This window comes from Drosophila miranda (genome assembly GCF_003369915.1).
Source record: "Drosophila miranda strain MSH22 chromosome Y unlocalized genomic scaffold, D.miranda_PacBio2.1 Contig_Y2_pilon, whole genome shotgun sequence".
NCBI lineage: Eukaryota > Metazoa > Arthropoda > Insecta > Diptera > Drosophilidae > Drosophila > Drosophila miranda.
In genome coordinates, this window is record NW_022881614.1 from 35,771,255 (window position 1) to 35,790,323 (window position 19,069).

Below are 19,069 nucleotides of genomic sequence, written 5' to 3' on the forward strand. Positions count from 1 at the left end.
TTCGCCTAGACGCTAGTAAGATAAGATTCTTAAGAGCGCAAGTTCTTGGAAAATTTCAACTAGTCAATGTTCAAAATTAATATTCGTACGAGTATATCATACTTTAGTTACTAGATGCTGTTTTGCTAACAACAATCAGCGCTGTCCGCGGCTCAGTTCTGTGGCTCAAGTATCAAGTAGTAGTAATAAAAAGTTGATTTATCCTTCCGTCTTCCATATATGTAGGTACTTGTGGGTTATGCTACGTATCATCATCGTCGTCATTAATTCGTATTTCGCATTAACTATATATATAAAAACATTGCATTTATGTAGGTCAGTTTCGGCTTAGATCATCATTAACGAATCTGTTGTTACAAAAGTATGTATGTAATTCTTCAAGGCAGAAATTTCGGTCAGTTTCTCCCCCAAATGCGGGCTAAGCTAAGCAAATATACAAAAGCTACTTAGATGTAGTATGTATGTATTGTTTGTTTGTTTTTATGTATGTATAGTATGTATTATATAGGTAGTATATCGTATAAGTGTGTGGGTGTGTACATACATTATATATATATATGTATATATACTTTTAATGGTTCCATTATTCGCTTAATCGATAGTGTTCTTGATCCGCTCATTAAACATAAATCTTTGTAGCTAAGTATTACTTACAAATGTGTCCGTCTTAAATTAAGATTTAACAACAAACATTCACATTCACTTTCATTCGAACACAACACTCATTGAAAACACTCACTCGCTCCTCACTCACTCAATCACTCACATAACCATGGGCAGTAGTCGGCATTGGTACAGTGCGTGCCATGAGTTCTATTGCGTTCTATTACTTGAATCGCGCCCTCGACGGTGCTTGGCGTTCAGCGTATAATACATATGTATGTATGTACATATGTGGTTTTTGCAAGTCGTTTAAGGCCGTTATTGGATTTGTGTAGTCTCATATACTCTACGTAATACTCGTAAGTGTACATTTTCTAATTAAGTTTGTCTATTGGAAGGTCCACAATATATACTATACATATATGCAAGCTTAAGCCTGGCGCTCCGCCCAGTCACCCGTCCACCTGTCACAGTCGGCACGCACTTTCCCGGTATTCAATTTGGTTTCCTTCTTCACCTCCTCCTCCTCCTCCTCCGCCACTCAACCACCGAAAGATACATATTTAGCTACTTAAGAACTAATTTGGAAAAGTTTCTCTAGGTGACCAAAAATATTTTTAAGTATTATTAAACTGCGCTCAAGCATTGAGAGTAAAAAATTCCTTTGTTCTGGGGATTGCTGTTGGGTCGTGGGGCGGGAGGGGGGCTGGGGGTCCTACACTCGTACAATATGATACAAAAACGTATTGCCTAGATTTAAGCTAATCTGGTCGATTGCCGTTACAGCCAGCGACTCAGGATGTGGCAGAGCAGTAAGAGGGCGAGGTTCGCATAGAGGGAGCAGGCCTTGCCGCACAGCTTGATGTTGCTCTCCTGGAAAAGGTAGCGAACTATTAGATATCCATTATATACAATCTCATAGTCCACTCACATTCGCATGCCGACTGATGCAGCTCTGGGGACGCACGCGGTTGAACTCGCGGGCGTGCTTGTAGCAGGCCAGCGAATCGTTCACCGACAGATGATAGTCGATGGTCTGCGGATTGACCGTTAGCACGAGGGCAGCGTCCCGCGGACAGAGCTGGTCGACGACCAGTAGTATGAGGTTGCTGAACGGTATGGGCAGGACGACAAATGGCCGCTCGCATGCGTGCGCTGTCATATTGTAGACAACGTTGTCCTTCTCGTTGTAGAGCGTGTAGAGCTCTCGCTGCATGTCGCAGGACTTGACGCGTGTCCGGTGCAGTGTCAGATAGCGGAGCCAATGCTCCTCGGTCTCCGACTTTTTGCCATGGCCATTCTGGTGGTGCTCTGGCTCCGGCTCAGTGCCGTTCATGTCGCTGTACATCTCAGCGTAGTGGGCGGACACCCCGGGCGCCAGTTGCATTAGTTGCACAATATACCACAGCGCCGTATGCAGCAGCCATCTGCTCAGTCGAAGAACATGATAAAGTGGCTGAAAGGGGCAGAAAGTGAGTCAATATCGAGTGATACATATATGTATGGATTGTGTATAGGAATCCCAGAGGATGCGCGCCTACCGATAGCAGCATGCTGGAGGCATTGTTGTCGCCCCTGGACTCGAAGCACACTGCCTGGTAGTCATAGACGAAGACCCGCTTGTAGACGTTCTCCTCCAGCAGACGCTTCATAATCGCCCCATTGACCTCGCCGAAGAATCTGCCCGTTTCGTGCACTCTTGTCGAGATGATCACATAGCCATTGTTGTCCAGTATATAGCAGTCTTTGTCATCCACGGCACAGGCCTGTAAAGAGGAAGAAATCAAGGGCAGATAGATATAGAAAGATCGTGAATGTACACTCACGTTGCCAGTGATATTGTGGAAGAGCTTATAGAGCGCCGAGTGCTGAAACTGGAAGCCCACAACGGCCGCCGGTGCGGATTTGCCGCCCTCATTATGGAAGATGGCATGACTGGCAGTTACAAAGATCTCAGAATTGCTTTCTAAATGACAAAGAGACGATTTATGTGGAGTCCAAAATATAGCTGTTACCCCCAACATACCGACCGCATCGAAGGGCACGGAGTAGACAAAGCTTTCCGCCCGTACAAAATGTTGGTCCACGGCGCGCTTGTACCAGATCTCATCGATGGCGCGTTTGTTTTTCTGGCTGAAGGTCTCACTGCAAAAAAGAAGTCCTTACATATGTATGTTTATCTGTAGTTAGAGTGGTAGTAATCTTACCCGACACTTGGCTCCTCGGCCAAGTTGAACTCGTGCCAGCGTGTGAGGCCGCTGTGGGTGGCCAGGAAGGCGACGGTGACGCCAAAACGCTGCTTGAATTCGTTTCTAAGCCAACAGATAGAAAGGTTACATTAGAGACTTGTTCGAGGCAGGGTATATATGTATTTTATGACTAATTATAAGGAAATACTGAAGTATACTGTAGTATTCGTTTACCTTGGCAGCAAACCCATTAGAACGGCTATTGGGCTTGATGCGCTTGTGCTAGATTTGTGAATGTTTTTAGTATTCATTATGAAGAGGCATTATGTTTTTGTGGCATATCAAGTTCAGGAGATACGTATATTCAATATTCAATAATCAATAGATATATTTTAATATTGTGGGTGCGAAAAAATTCATTATGAGAGAGACATCAAATATCAAAAAACAGCGACAAAGACGACGGAAAGAATTCGTACAATAAAGTGCAAATAAATGTGAGAAAAAGAAAGGGCGTACACAGAAATAAAACATAAAAATATGGTTAATACGAGTATGAGCTGTGCTGCTTTCGATCTGTAGGGATCTGTACGGGGCGGGGCGTTGACTGTACTTGAGGTGTCAAGCCTAGGCACTATTTCATACCCTACGCCGCTACGCAGCCCAGTCCCCCACTTACCTCTTGTCCTCCTTGGAGTTGAAGCTGCTATTCTTGGAGAACCACTCGGTGACGCCGGCATCGAAGACCAGGGCCTGCATCAGCTGCCTATCGCCTGCAACACAAAACCAGACGAGAGTCAAAAGGAGCCTCCAAAACAAAAAACACGTGTACATATGAGTAATCTGGAGAATAATTGGGATGCCAGTGTTGCGCCACTAATCTCCAGTTACACGTATTTTTAGCGGATTGGCTCGGTGTTGGAACAGATCTGTGACATAAATGGGAGCTGTATTATCAGAATCCTCTGTGACATGCAACGATTGTAAGGTGCAAATTCCTCAGCTAACTACAGTGGGCTATAAAACCATAAGACACTATCAGAATCTAAAATTTATTTTCAAGATTTTCACAGATTTGCATCTGTGCCAAGTATGACTCCGTTCAGTACACACTCGGATTTAAGAATATATATTCGCAACGAGAATGGAAATTGTACAAGTGTTTTCCCTTGATCCAAATATATTTCATATTTTAAATGAATATATTTCATATTTAGAATAAATATATTTTTTACAAATTGTAAATATGATATTTATTTTAAGGTGGTTTTTATTTAGATCGACTTTTTAATATTTATTAGATGTATTTAAAAACCGAATATTTAGTTTTAATATGGCTTCTCTGAGTGCAGCCTTCCCAATTCGTATTTTCTATTGGGCTTAGTGTCTTAAGGAATTGAAACGCACTATACATACACATATTTGGAAAACAGTTAACACGAAATGGGTACAGAAAATGCATTGGTAAGAGTATTGCAAATAAATGTCATCGGTTCACAGCCAAGTACAGTACGGACCATAAGCATCTACGGGACATATCCACAGGAAGTGGATGCAGGTGCAGGTGAGAGAGAGAGAAGAAATGAGTTCGGTGCTACGGTGGGTGCGTGTGTGTACGTGTGGGTGCACAACAGACTGTGACTGTAACTGTAACTGTAACTGTGACTGATGGCTTGAGGCATTCGTTACTCACAATAGTAGCTTTCTTTTTCATTGATTGATGGATAGCGGCCAGTTGATGAGTTGTTAGCTGTGAATTTGCATGAATATTGAGATTGCAATCGTAATTTTCGTTTTGGATTTTGGAGATAACAGGAGGCGCGGCGTTTTCGAAGCGTTTGTTTTGGAGAGCAGCGGAAATCGGTGGGTGCTGGGGACGGGGCTGGTGACGGGGCTGGGGTTATACTTACAGAACATGGCAGCTGTATGCTCCGGGGGCATAGCGCTTCGACTCGCTGGCCATCGCCAGCCAGGCTCAGTCATACGCTCGAGAAAGTACAAAAGTTCTGTCTCTGGCGTTCTGAATGTCCTGTTGCTGTGCTTACAAAATAGCCTACAAATGCACACAGAATTATATTGTGATACCCCTTTAGAAGGTAGATAGACGCACCAATCTGGATGTATTTTCCATCGCTTGCCATCGAAGAAGCTGCGTATGTTTGTGCCCTTGATATTGACGCGATGGATGTCCTGCTCTGACCGTATATCTATGCGAGTGACGCCGTACTGCTCCGGATAGGAGATGACCAATGTGAATGGTGTGTTCTTGATGGCTGTCCAGTAATACTGGCGCTTGATGCGAGTAACCCGTTTCTGTCAACCAAAATCCGATTAAAGTCTTGCAGTTTTGGGGAGTAATATAGTGTAGGGATTGCTTACCATTTCATCGAAATGATTCTTGACCAACATCCATTTGCTGCCAGTCGATTGATTGATTATAGAATCGCGTATCTGTTCAGGAATCGAAATATACACATAGTATCTTTACGGTTCAGATAAAGATGGGATTCGTACCGTCATCAGCACTGGATTGAAGTCTCTGGCGGGTCGATCGTCATCCAACAGCTCGACTTCAATCATGTCCACGCTATTGTATGCTGGTTTCAGTATATAACCTTGGAACTGGAACACACCAAACCATTAGCAATTCAGAATACGATCGAGTACCATCGAGGCACACTTACAATTGGACGAAAGTCTGGATGGAATAGTACATAACCGTTGTTGGTTACTATAAACGCGTAGCCATTCACGCCCAGCTGTGGACACAGAGAGGGGATTACTTGCAGGACTGTACGCATTGGAAGTGACCTACCATAAATGGCGACAGCAGCTTTTTGATTTCATTGATGGGCACGTCGGTGCCGGCCACGCCCAGTATGTTTGCAATCCTTGTCTGTGGCACGATCGGGATCGGGGGGAAGAAGGGTTTGGGATAAGTTTAGCAAAGTGTCGGTACGATCGAGGGAGTGGTCAGAAAACATATACACAAGTTGGACTTTAAATGTTTACAAGTACAGAGAATGGTTTAGTTAAATGTTTTTTGGGTTTTGGTTTTTGCATGTTAATCAAATACTGAAAAATGAATTTGAAATTTGAGCTTGATAAATGGCATTGCTATTACAAAACGAAACTTCGATTCGGCTTACGCATTTTATTTTAAGGCATCTCAAAGGAAAATACAAAGATGTAAAAACAAAATTAAAACGAATGTTGAATGCAAATATGATAGAAGCATCGTCTACTACGCAAGAACTTACGAGTACGAGTACGAGTACAGTCAAGATCAAGAGAGTTCTTTTCAAAGGATTTGTATGGTTTCTTTTTTGTTTGTTTGTTTGATTTTGATGTTTACAAAGATTTGTCTTGTTTGTTTTGGAATTTTGTAAAGCGTTTCTGGACGGTTTTTTAGCGGCTAATTACATGACTAGGCAGAGTAGTACTAAGAGCGTATGAGAGAGCGTTGTAGAGTGGTGGAAAGGTGTGAATCGAAATGATGAACAGAGAGGGTAGTAGAGTAGAAATCAAGGATACTTAATAGAGAGTATTACTGGAAAGAATAAACTGAAAAAAGTGTCGGCAAAAAGCTGTTTACAGATTGTAGATGGAGGGGTTGGGGTTTCCTTGGTTCGTATGGCATGTGGTGGAATGGGGTGCCAGATGGCAGAATGTACAGTTGTAAGTGTCTGTTTGCGTTGTTAATGTTGGTATTTGGTATTGCTGTTGGTGTTGGTGCTTTGGTGTATATTTTTACAGTTTTTATACCCTTCATAGTTGTAGTGTGAACACAGAGCTCTTGGTTGTTTGTTTTTTAATAGGGGTACTACTCGTACAAGACAGCATTTGCCACAGCGAGTGAGGGATCTGTGAGACAGACAGTTTCAGTTTTAGTAGAGATACATATGCCATTGCCCCAAAAAAGTATCCGATCACGGATATGTACATATATTTATCTGATATGGAAGCCTATTCGATACAGAGTAACAGAGCGATACAGAGAGAGAGACAGAGAGAAAGAGAGAGCAAGAGTGAGAGAGAACTTAGACTAGGATTGCAAAAATAAATCAAGGCATAAGTGGCGGCTCTGGATCCATCCCACTGGCTACGAAATCATAAAGTGGCATGGCTCTGGGGTCGGTGGAGGGGTGCATGGAGGAGAGGCATACAGAAAACAATACAAAAGACAAGGTGGAAACTGAAAATCGAATCGGCTGTGCCCCAATCAAATTAAAAGAGACGAATTTTGATCACTTCACATGCGGCTTAGAAAAAAAATCAAAAGAAATTGGCAAATTTTGCAAAATATTTAATAGGGATTTGCTGTGGGTTTTGGTGTTTTATTTTTTGTATGATTTTTTGTTTGTTTTTTTGCAGTTGTTGAATTTGATTTAGAAACAATTTACTCACAACTTGAAGGTTTATTTTCGCAGCCGGATTTATATCGGTCGTTAGATTAATGAGCTGTGAATTTGTATTTGTTGTACATATTTAATAAATCAATTCTCTAGGAACTGAAGCAACTTAAGTAGGGTTTATTCTAGAGGGGGTTAGGGTCTGGGAGAGGTAGAGGTAAAGGTAAAGGTCAAGGCGGTGGTGGCAGTGACAGTGGCTGGTGGCTGGTGGTAGTGGGTACAGTGTCGGCACCGGTATCCGTATGGTGTCGCTGGTGTCGGCGGTGGAGAAGGGTCCTACATGGTCGTCCTATCCAGCCTGCTGCTCAATCGAAGAAGGGTATAAAAACTCCATCACTGATTCAGAATCGATGCCCTCCCATTCCATTTGGGAGGGGGGGGGGGGGGTGGGGGTGTCTATTTTTTTTTGGGTAATACATATTTTTGGAGGAGATATTGTTGTGGTGGGTGGGGTTGTTCTGGTGTGCTCTATATAGGTCCTCAGCAGTAGCCTAGCAGTAGTTCGGATTTCACTTTGGTTGTTCTTCTTGTCAATGATTGTACTTACTAAACATCAATCAAGAGTGTACGTTGTACGCTAACATTTATTGTCGGTTTGTGGGTTACCAATGGGCACTTTGTACGAGTCGGATATACATATGTTTCTAGTCGATCGCGATCGTTACGCTACCCGTAGGCATAATCTTTCTTAGTTAAAACAACAAATGTTAAATTCTACTACTCAAAATGCTAGATAAAAGAGTACTATTTATACGTTGAGTAATTAACTAGGCATAGCTATTTGATAGTTTGATAATTTGATAATTAGATAATTGTAATAATGGTACGAGTACGGTTATCTATTAAGAAAATCAATATCTAGTTATACAGATATGTATGTACGTATCTTTAAATCCAAGTATACTTGGACAAATTTGAGTTGAATTTGTTGTTACATTTACAGTACAGTATCTGTATACACACGAATGAATAGTAAAACGATTTTATTTTTAGTACTTAATTTCTTTATGTCACAAGATTGGTTGAAATCCCCGACTTAACTTTACGTCTGCTTGTCTCAAACGGAACTGATCTCTCTGCTGCTGGCTAGTTTCCATGAGCCCTTCTCTTGGAACTCCCGACTCTGTCTTCGGGCGTTGCTTTCCTCGGCTGCATCTTCGTGTCGGTGGCGTACGTGCCTAGATCGATATTTGGGGATGCGTCGGCTTTGATGAAAGGCATCCACTGCTGGCGATCGGTGTTGCATTACATGACGGAGCTAGGAATGTGATACTCCTTGGTTTTATGTCTAGCTTTGATTGGTCCTCATGAGTGGCGTGATTCTAAAGAATCGATTTCTCGAGAGTGGCGTGATTCTAATGTTGATGAAACAATGTGGTCCATTGTTTATATTATGGGGGGCCCTCGCTTGGAGTATGGGAAGAAACAGTTATTGATTCTTGAGTGGGGTCCTGTTACTTGTGTGGATGGGGTGGATGAATTGTACATAAACATAATGTGTATGGGATGTGGGGAATTATGGATATGTCACTCCCCCAACGTTTGTTATTAGCCTGTCCCTAGGCGATTACCCTCGGGTATAGTGACGGGGTGTCAAGTGCGGTGGCTGAGGTTGGTTCCTCTTCTGCTTCTATTATAGGGTTAATACATTTAACCGTGACTCTTTTAGAAGTTTTCTTAAATTTAACAGCTACATAACTTAGTAGTACTAATATAATTACGACAAATGAAATTAGTAGACTTATTTGTAATAGGTTACTATATTTGGTGTATTGCATAATTATTTCATTAGTTTGGACATACGACAGTGGTTTTATTTTAGTTATGTTGTTGTTGACATAAACATTCTGGGCAAAATCTAACATTGTGTTTGATATTGTAAATTCATTTAATTGAATTGAACAGTTGTAGATTTTTATAATGGTATTTCCTTCCGCTATGATTTCTTGGTTTACACAATTCTGGCTTAGCGTTGTTTTTGGAAGATTCCATGTGATTAGTATATTGGGTTCAATAAAGTTTATTTGAAAGTTTTGAAAAGTTTTGGAATATGGACACTTAGTGGGAATTTGCATTAAAATTCCTTTTATACAATTGTCATTGGTTTTCAATCTAGTTTCTTTAACAAATACTTCTTCATTTTTTATGTAGTACTTGTCGTATGTCATATCTGTTAACATGTTATTTAATTCGTCTGGATACGGAACGATTTTATAGATTGGTACTTTTGTAATGTCTTTGGGAATGTTGGAAATTATTAGAATTTCGTTGGTATTGGATTTTAGCCATGTGGAGGTTTTTATATTTAGTATTTTCTCAGAATTTATTTGTTCCAGGTAGTCTTGTTTTAATAATTTTGGATTAAATATACCGAGCCTAGTTAATTGCATACCTAGTTCTATATCTTCGATATATTCTGTGAAATGTTGTAGATTGAATATCAAAATTTCTATTTGTTGATTCCTGTCTGTTTCTTCATTTAGTTTGTTTATAACGTTTATTCCGCTATTAACTGCATCTATTACCAAATTTAGTTCATTCATTTGAATGCTATGGCTGGCTAAATTTTCTATTTTTTGTTCCAAATCGACTTTATCTTCCTGATCTAGTGTTCCAAAGAGATATTTGTAGGCTGTTCCTACTATATTGATTAGGCCTCTTTTATTTCTTTTGGTTATTTTTAGCCCGTTCATTTCTCTTTGCAATTTGTCTACTAGATATTTTATTTGGATTATGTCCTGGAATTTAGTGGCTTGCATTAATAAATTTTGGTATAGTTCTTCGGTTTTAGTTACATTAACAGTTAGATAATGGTATTCGTAATTGATAGGTATGTTAATCGATCCAGTTTTGAATATCATATATCCGTTTTGGGATTTTATAGGATTTATTTCTATGTTTTGGCCCTGTGCCATTACGATGGTAATTATGAGGAAGATGAGGATTTTAATTGTGTTTAAGTTCGCCGATTCCATTAACTTCCTCGGTTTCTCTGGAATTATTATATTTGCTTCTATTAGATTTCTTCTTTTTCTTGAATTTTGATTTATAATGAGTTATTTTCCTACCCCTATTCTTTTCTTCATAATGTTTTTCGTCTACCTGTCTAATTTCGCCCGTCCTTTTGAAAGGATTTGTTACCTTAGACTTAACTAGAGGTGATAGTTTATAGCGGGTATCTACTTCATACTCTATGCGGTTTTTATTTAATTGAGTGATTTTATTCACTTTATTTAATTGGGTGTCATAATCAGGTGAGCCTGCATAAATGAATATATCAGCTGGTGTCCTATTTGTGGTATTATGTTTGGTTTTATGATTATAAGTATAAAGAATTAATTCAAACTTCGTGAATCTATCTTCTGGGTTATCCTCGCTAGATATTATTCTTAATTTTTCATTTACTGTTTTATGAAATCTTTCTACGTCAGATATTCCATTTTTGCTGGAAGTGATCTCTATTTTGACGTTTTCCGCATTCAGCAATGCTTGCAATGCTGTGCACATAAAAGCTGAATCTTTATCGGCTTTGATTTTAATTGGTTTGCCCATCTCGTTAAAAACTTTCATGATGGCTCTTTTTGCTTCTAACCAGTCACAACTTTTTACTTCTACAAGAGTGGCAAACTTCGAGTATACGTCAATACATGATAGGAACTGTTGGTTACCAACCATATAGAAATCTATGACGTATTTCTCTCTGATGTTCAGTATTTCCGGTGTAGTTTCGAATGCCAACTTCGTATTTCTATGCTCTGTTTTGGCAATATTACAAGTAGGACATTTGTTTATGATGTTTTGGATTAGTTTTTGATAATCCGGGTAATAGTATTTTCCCCTAAGCCAATTGACGGTTTTCTCTATCCCTGGATGGAGTAAGCCTTTATGATTCTTTAATATGGTTTCTTTAAATTCAGCGTAATTCTGAATATCTAGGAGTTTCGTGCTTGATTTAATAGCTTTGGTTATATTGTTAGAATTAATGATTTCTAAATAGGCTTTTTGGAATGGAGGAAAATCTATTTCGTTATGGAAATATAATGCGATCTTTTTGGTGCATAGATATTCCTTTATTATATCCTTCGCTAAGGTGTTAGTCATTTCCTTATACGTGGTCTTGATAATTAGCTTGTGAAAATAACGAATTGTTTCTACCTTATCTTCATTGCCTTTTATTAGCTCAATTTGCCGATTGTAATAGTTAATTGGTCTTTCCGTGATAGCAATGTGATTTAGATTGTCTTCCTGTGCGCTATGTACAGTTGCACCAACGCTATTGGAAGCTTCTCCAAGGAGATTTTCATTAATCTTTACCCTTGATAAGGCATCAGCTACATGATTTTCTTTGCCTGGTAGATATTTCATTTTAAAATCAAACTCATTCAGTTTTATTTTCCACCTTTGTAATTTCATATTTGGCTCCTTGAGGTTGTTCAACCAAATCAAGGGTTTATGATCGCTTTGTATCTCGAATGTTCTACCGAACAGGTATGAACGGAAATACTTGGTTGCCCATACGATCGCTAATAATTCCTTTTCGATGGCTGAATAGTTTATTTCATGTTCATTTAGGGTTCTGCTAGCGTAGCAGATCGGTTTGTGTTCTTGTGACAAAACCGCTCCCAATGCTATGTTACTAGCGTCGTTTGTTACCGTGAACATTTTGTCAAAGTCTGGGAACGCAAGGATAGGGTCTGAGGTGATGAGTACTTTTAGTCTCTCAAATGCCTCGACGTACTTTTCTTCCTTGGGGTCTATGACAGCTCCTTTCTTTAGTTTGAGTATCATGGGTTTTGCTATGTTTGCAAAATTAGGAATGAATTTCCTGTAGAACCCGCACAGACCTAAGAATGACTTTATTTGTTTAGTCGTTTCTGGTATTGGAAATTTGACAATGGCAGAGATTTTGCCTGGATTTGGTACTATTCCTTCAGTAGTGACTACATGACCTAGGAATTCAGTTTCCTTTTTCATGAATTCACATTTATCCATTTGTAGCTTCAAGTTGGCGTCTCTCAACTTTCCAAATACTCTCCTTAGTGACAACAAGTGTTCTTCCAATGAAGTGGAAAATATAATGATGTCATCTAAGTATACAAAGCAATCTTTGAAGATTAACTCTTCTAGCAGATTGTTCATACATCTTTGGAAGGTAGCTGGGGCAGTGGTTAGCCCAAAGGGCATACGAGTGAACTCGTAATGTCCATGCTCAGTGGAGAACGCAGTTTTGGGGATTGAGCTAGGTTCCATGGGTATTTGATGGAAACCTTTTGCTAAATCGATTGTCGTAAAATACTGACATTTACCTAGTTTGTCTAGGATTTCATCCATTCGTGGAGTTGGGAATTTGTCCTTAACTGTTATTTCATTTAGACTTCTATAGTCTACTACCATTCGATATTTTTGCTTTCCTGAAGCATCTATCTTCTTCGGAATCATAGATATGGGCGAGCAGTAAGGAGAATTCGACTTTCGAATTATTCCCTGCCTGATCATATCTTTGATTTGCTGGTTTACCTCCTGATCATGTATCTGGGCATATTTGTATGGTCGTCTGTAGACCGGGTCTTCATGTTGAGTTTTAATCTCGTGCTTGATTGTACTTGTGAAAGTCAAATTGTCACCTTCTCTGTACTGCACATCCTTAAACTCATATAAGACCTTCTTTAACTCTTCCCTCTCTTCGTCGTTTAAGTGTTCCAATCTTAATTGATTACATTCCCTTAATTCACTGTCTAGAGCGTAAACGAAGTATTGATCTCCCTCTGGAGATGGGTCAAGGCACTTAGGTGCGATCTTCTCTTCTTTTGTAGAGGGATCAGTGCACTTCTGTGCGGTCTTGCCGGCTTCAATAGCTTCTCCACTCTGAATGATTGGGTACGACCTAGCTCCTAGTGTTACAGTGTCATTTCTGTAATCGATGACGGCTTTACTTGCCATCAAGTATTCTCTTCCTAATAAAATATCATAATTTTCGGAAAAGTTATGTATGTAGAACTTTTGTTCGGACGGACATGTTTTGTTCGCATTCCTCATTATACTCTTAGTTAAACGGACAGGTCCATTGATGGTATGGACCGTAAGGTTATCGTCTTTTATCTCGGAATCTGTATAATTTTCTTGCATGATGTTGATAGATGATCCCGAGTCAGCGATACACCTTAATATTTTTTTATTAGTGGTAATGTTTATATAGGGTCCTCCTCGGTTTCTTCCGAGGCGGCTTGATGAAAATTTACGTCCATCTTCGTTTGGCCACTCTGGCTCTCCCTCCCTCTTTTAGTAGGTTGGTTGGGTCCACTCCCACTAGCTTGGTTTTGAGATAGTTGCTGATTGAATGGATTCTGAGCCCTACCTTGATTTAAGGAATTTTTGAACTCATTGTATAATCCAGGATTTTGGGAATTTTGATTTTGATTTGTTCGATTAGTCTGACCTGTTCCAGATGAACTCTGAGTTTGATTGTGATAGTTAGTAGTATTATAATTTGGATAATAGTTTCCAACATTCTTTCGATTTGATTGAGACGATTTCGATTGATCTTTATTTGTACCTGAATCTGTTGTACTAGCTTCGTACAATCCTTATTCTTGTGCTGCCTTCTTAAGATTAGACAATGTGGTAATATCTTTTCTTGCTAAGGTCATGAACATTCTGTCAGGAAGTTTTCGAGTAATGACATCTTTAATTGTGTTGTTCAAAGCGTTTTTATAAATGACATTATTTTCTGGTATGTTTTCTAAGTTTAGCTTATTGTTTATTAATAATGCTTTTATCTCTAATTCTTCTATAAACTTACGAAGATTGCCGTTGAATCTGGTGGTGTATAGTTGTCGTAAGAGTTCTTCATATGGTGTGTGATTTTTGAACTCGTTGATCAGCGCCGTCTTCAGTTCGAGCCACGTGTTGGGTTGTATCATTTGCGATATGCGTTGTGCCTCTCCTGACAGTTGGATCTCGGTCGCTCCAAATAGGATCCTTTGTTGGCGAAGATCTTCAGTTGGATATAATCCGCACACATATTCGATTCGTTTGATAAATGAGCTTAGCTGTCCAGATGAACCGTCATAGGCAGGTATTTGTCTGATCGACAGCAGTGCCTGGTTCAAGTAGATTTCGCTCAATGATAGTGGTGGTAACGCCATGTTGTTGGTGTTGATTGGGTTTTGTTTTGTTTTCAGTAGTTTTTAACTTTATTTTGGGTTACTTGTAAGTTTTTTGATTTTGTATTTAGTGTTTCACTGTTCTTGGTGGATCACTATCTCCGCTTACTTCAGTTCACTTAATTTTAGTTTTGCAAATCGTATGTGCTCGTAACACATAGGTTCTTTGGCGGATTTCACAATTTTATTAACGATTCCGGGATTACGTGATCACAGTAATTAGAAATTACACAAGCTGACCATTACCGAAATATAGGAGTTAATTTTAAACGAAATCCTACCCCGACTTAACTTTACGTCTGCTTGTCTCAAACGGAACTGATCTCTCTGCTGCTGGCTAGTTTCCATGAGCCCTTCTCTTGGAACTCCCGACTCTGGCTTCGGGCGTTGCTTTCCTCGGCTGCATCTTCGTGTCGGTGGCGTACGTGCCTAGATCGATATTTGGGGATGCGTCGGCTTTGATGAAAGGCATCCACTGCTGGCGATCGGTGTTGCATTACATGACGGAGCTAGGAATGTGATACTCCTTGGTTTTATGTCTAGCTTTGATTGGTCCTCATGAGTGGCGTGATTCTAAAGAATCGATTTCTCGAGAGTGGCGTGATTCTAATGTTGATGAAACAATGTGGTCCATTGTTTATATTATGGGGGGCCCTAGCTTGGAGTATGGGAAGAAACAGTTATTGATTCTTGAGTGGGGTCCTGTTACTTGTGTGGATGGGGTGGATGAATTGTACATAAACATAATGTGTATGGGATGTGGGAAATTATGGATATGTCACTATATATATATAGTAGGTAGGAGGAGCTCAATACGATATGTAATTAATTGGCGTATATAAAACTTTTCTCAAGAGCAGTAGGATACGATTTACGCAATAATTTCATTTAGAAATTTTTAAAATTTTTTTTTTTTTTTTGTTTGTTGTTAGAATTTGGCATTATAGTTTGTACCTCACGTGTTTGCAATTCCCAGAGTGCTTCATTTATTAAAACTTCTTCGGTGATATTCTGTGGTATAGTAGTGTATAGTTTGGTAGTAGTAGTAGTAGGTAGTAGTAGTTGTGTGTTATATATATAACGAAAAAATATTAATATAGTTGTAGTAGTAGTAGTAGTAGTAGTAGTAGTAGTAGTAGTAGTATAGGTGACTTGTTACATAGATAGATTTCGATTTCATGGCTTTTGACGGTGGGTTTTTGGTTTTTTTTTCTTTTGTTTTGGGTATTTCTGTATATCTTGCTTCGATTGTAAATTGTAAATGAGTCGAGGGCAAAATGAATGGCGGCCCTGGATCTGAGCGGCTGCTGAGTGGGGGTTTGCCACGGAGTCGATTTTGATTTATTTTGTTGTTTAAAGCTAAAAATTTTGCAGTGCTGATTTGTCGCTGATAGAGTCTGTGGTCTCTTTATTGTCTTGGATTCACTTACCGCATTCTCGCGTCGATCGTAAATGGGCATCGAAACGGTGGTCATGAATTGATAGACATTCGAGTCGACGGGCTGGTTCCAGGTCTGCATGCAAAGAGAGTTAAGGAAAATGCTTTAAAAGGGAGTTCTCTTTGGAGTATTCGTGAAACGATAGCTCACTTCCTTTATGCGCCGATACTCGCGTCTGTGCATCTCGCTGGGCTCCAGCATACGGTCGTGCACCTGCCAATACTCGAGGACGTCCGCCTTCTGCTCCTCGCACTGCTTGATCTCCCACAGATGGTCGGAGAGCTTTGTATCCTGGATGCATAGATCAAAGGAATGTGTTTGTTTTTTTTTTAATTGTCGTTCTCTTGGTCCCCCTACACACACACACACACACACACACACATAGAAAATGTTGCATTTACGCACCTCAATGTCCGCATAGACCTGTGTCCAAATGACCGGGTGATCGTGCCTACCCAAAACAAGGGGCCTGGCCATAACCGGTATATAGTTTAGGACCATCTCGCGGACCTCAGCGGTGTCGCTGAGATGCACATAATAGCCCTGATTCTTGCACGCCATCCACCGTATATCATCCCAATTAGCCACCTCTTTGCCAATCAGATAGGTAAAGACCCGCACCGGCTTATAGGGCGGATCCCGCCAATTGTGCAACTCGAAGACCTCGCGATTGTTCTCCGGCGCCCCATCCCCAATGATCATGATCGCCTGATTGCATTGCGCACCGCGCGACGTCGAATTCGCCTCTTCCAATATCTCGAATGCTCTTGTCAATGCAGCGGTATAATTGGCGATCGATTTGGGTCCAAAGTTTTCGATCCCTACTTTCAGTTCACGAATGTTGCCCAAAGTTGCCTGGATGGATTTCGAAATAGTAGTGTATCGAATTGAAGGTATCGATTGGGGGGCGTGTTTTGTGGTTTGGATTGTTGTGGGTGGGGTGGGGAATTGAAATTGAATTTGAAATTGAAATTAATGTGAAACCAATTGAAATCGAAATCAGACAGAAATGATTTTAGAAAGAGTATGATTGTATTGATATATACTTGAATCAGTGTATCCTCGAAACATCCGACAACTGGGCTCACTTCCTTATCAAAGGTGAAGATGTTCACAAAGTCATTTGTACCTAATGTATCGAGTATCGTATTGACAACATGCTTTGCGATATCTAGCCTCTGTCCCAACATTGAACCGGATCCATCCATTAGAATGACAATATCCTTTGGACTCGTCGCCGCCTCCATATACCAGGAGCGTAGCCGGCAATCGTATAGATCGATCGGTACGTCCTTCTTCCATTTGGATGCAGGGAATTGACGCATAAAGCCGGTCGAACTGCCAAAAAATTGCCACGACAATGTCGGATCATTCTTGTAATTATCGCGGAATATCTGATCCAAATTCTCCGACCATTGTATCGCCTTTATCACATCCGGTGCTGTGTATCCGTGGATATGTGTGTATGTATGGTTGAGTGGGTTTCGGTGGGGATTTTTTTTGGCAAGAGAAACGGGAAGAATTTGTACAGAAACACAGATTAGTAGGCAATCCTTTATCCTAGTGTAAGTTCGTTGTGTTGTCTCTTCGGGCAGGACATAGCACAGGAAAGCTCAGGCACAGACAGGTAGGAGTGTGTTTTTGCTGTGCTTGGACTCTCCGTGTTATGTGGCTTTGGGTTGGGTGTTATACGGTTTCTGGCATTATGATTCTTATTACTAGTATTACACGTATCGGCGTACCTTAGCTGTCGAGCATTCTCTGCGTCCCACGCGTGCGAGTCGGCAACGTACGCAATGCGCCACCAACGGCGATCGAGTACAGTTACTGTTGTGCCGACTGTCTGTTGGTTGGATGCATTAGGTACAGTTGTGTTTGCCGGGCGGCGCAATGCGGTGCTTGCTGCGCGCACGCGTTAGGGCGCGCATTGACTTAAGCGATTTGTATATTGAAAAGGAAAAAGTAGGCGCACGAGCGGGTAATTGCACAGCGGGTAACGGTTATACGGTTAAGCAAGCAAGCGTAGAGCGACAGAGCGAGGAAGAGAGAGCGAGAGGCGCACAGTGTTCGATAAGCTTTGCCTTTCATGCGCGAGTGGTTTGAAGCTTTACAGAAGACAGGCACACTGTGTGCCCAAAAAAGTGGAGTTAGAGTTTCATAGAAGGAAAGGGAGATATACATATATGGATAGAGATAGAGAGAGATGGAAAGAGAAGAGATACACGGATTATATCGTTATATCGAGCATAGTTCCAAACCTCGATCGAACACATTCACGGGCACATGCACCGAGCTAACACTGAAGTTGACCGGTGTATTGTGGAACTCCGGCCGTGGCTCCAGCACCACCACTTTGGGCTGAACGTAGATCAACGGCTCCCCGATGTCCTTGTCCATATCAGGGGCTGGCGTTGGAATCGGGGGCACGGGATCACCCGGCTCTAACATCTCCTTGGCATTGTAATAGGAGAACATCTTATCCGCCATATCGTTCTGATGGGACAGAGCCGTGTTCTCAGATGTGTCCATTATGCGCTGAAAGTAAAGTTCCAAAAATATCTATAGAAATGTTATTTGGGGAGCAGGACACCACTTACCCGCACAGCGCTGACCTTCAGGTCCATCAACATTTCTATTTCCTTGGCCATCGAATCAACTATGGAGGCTCCAACGCGCTGAACCACTTTGGCATCCTTGAAACTCTGTGGGAATGTGAATGAATCTGCTTAGGAATGTGGCCAGAATGTGTCAAACGGTCTCTGAAATCCCTCCCAGAACACGAGCATTAGTTCTTCCCTCAAATAGATTACATTTCTGTCCTAAGCCCATTACGAGGCCCCACTGGGGGGCCATCTGTCCGAATATAAGTGTCTATTTACACATACTCGTACACATAGGCTATGAACAATGCACATAAATAAACAGTTGGCGGCTCAAATGAGGTTGTAACTCATGTGCAACACAATTTCATTTGTACATCCAATTGCTTTTGCCTAAAAATAAATTACCAGCTGTCCCGACCAGCGTCCATTATCTGACCTCATATATGGGGTGCAGACACAGAGGCGGACAAATATTCTCTTGGAATGGAATACCCTTTCAAAGGGCTATGGAACTCTGATACTGATTAAACTCTATGGAAAACAATCAGTCTTTATAGACCAATCTATGCTTGTTTCCCTTTTACATTTTCTGGAGTGGCTTTGAAACCCTATACAACGATGTATTTCTACATATCTACACTTGAAAAGGGTATCGAAACA

At 40.7% G+C, this 19,069-nt stretch overlaps 1 protein-coding gene across 4 annotated transcripts in view; it reads right to left on the reverse strand.

The window, feature by feature from the left end:
* Nucleotides 1–411: 411 nt before the first annotated feature.
* LOC108160677 (voltage-dependent calcium channel subunit alpha-2/delta-3) overlaps nt 412–19,069 on the reverse strand; it is a 136,106-nt gene continuing 117,448 nt past the window's right edge. Inside the window, exons 3-24 of one of the 4 annotated variants that reach the window (XM_017294824.2) lie at nt 18,404–18,508; nt 18,065–18,341; nt 16,853–17,247; nt 16,212–16,661; nt 15,957–16,097; nt 15,798–15,881; nt 7,200–7,253; nt 5,608–5,688; nt 5,477–5,551; nt 5,307–5,414; nt 5,172–5,243; nt 4,903–5,105; nt 4,703–4,845; nt 4,486–4,542; nt 3,472–3,565; nt 3,027–3,074; nt 2,811–2,915; nt 2,630–2,748; nt 2,430–2,569; nt 2,145–2,369; nt 1,535–2,059; nt 412–1,476 (exon numbers count right to left, since the gene is read on the reverse strand). In XM_017294824.2, the coding sequence (XP_017150313.2) occupies nt 1,384–1,476; nt 1,535–2,059; nt 2,145–2,369; nt 2,430–2,569; nt 2,630–2,748; nt 2,811–2,915; nt 3,027–3,074; nt 3,472–3,565; nt 4,486–4,542; nt 4,703–4,845; nt 4,903–5,105; nt 5,172–5,243; nt 5,307–5,414; nt 5,477–5,551; nt 5,608–5,688; nt 7,200–7,253; nt 15,798–15,881; nt 15,957–16,097; nt 16,212–16,661; nt 16,853–17,247; nt 18,065–18,341; nt 18,404–18,508 (3,594 nt within the window). In that variant the 3' untranslated portion in view covers nt 412–1,383. Of the gene's footprint in view, nt 1,477–1,534; nt 2,060–2,144; nt 2,370–2,429; nt 2,570–2,629; nt 2,749–2,810; nt 2,916–3,026; nt 3,075–3,471; nt 3,566–4,485; nt 4,543–4,702; nt 4,846–4,902; nt 5,106–5,171; nt 5,244–5,306; nt 5,415–5,476; nt 5,552–5,607; nt 5,689–7,199; nt 7,254–15,321; nt 15,379–15,797; nt 15,882–15,956; nt 16,098–16,211; nt 16,662–16,852; nt 17,248–18,064; nt 18,342–18,403; nt 18,509–19,069 lie in introns of those variants that run through there. The other 3 variants (XM_017294827.2, XM_033397240.1, XM_017294828.2) reach the window with 3 other exon arrangements.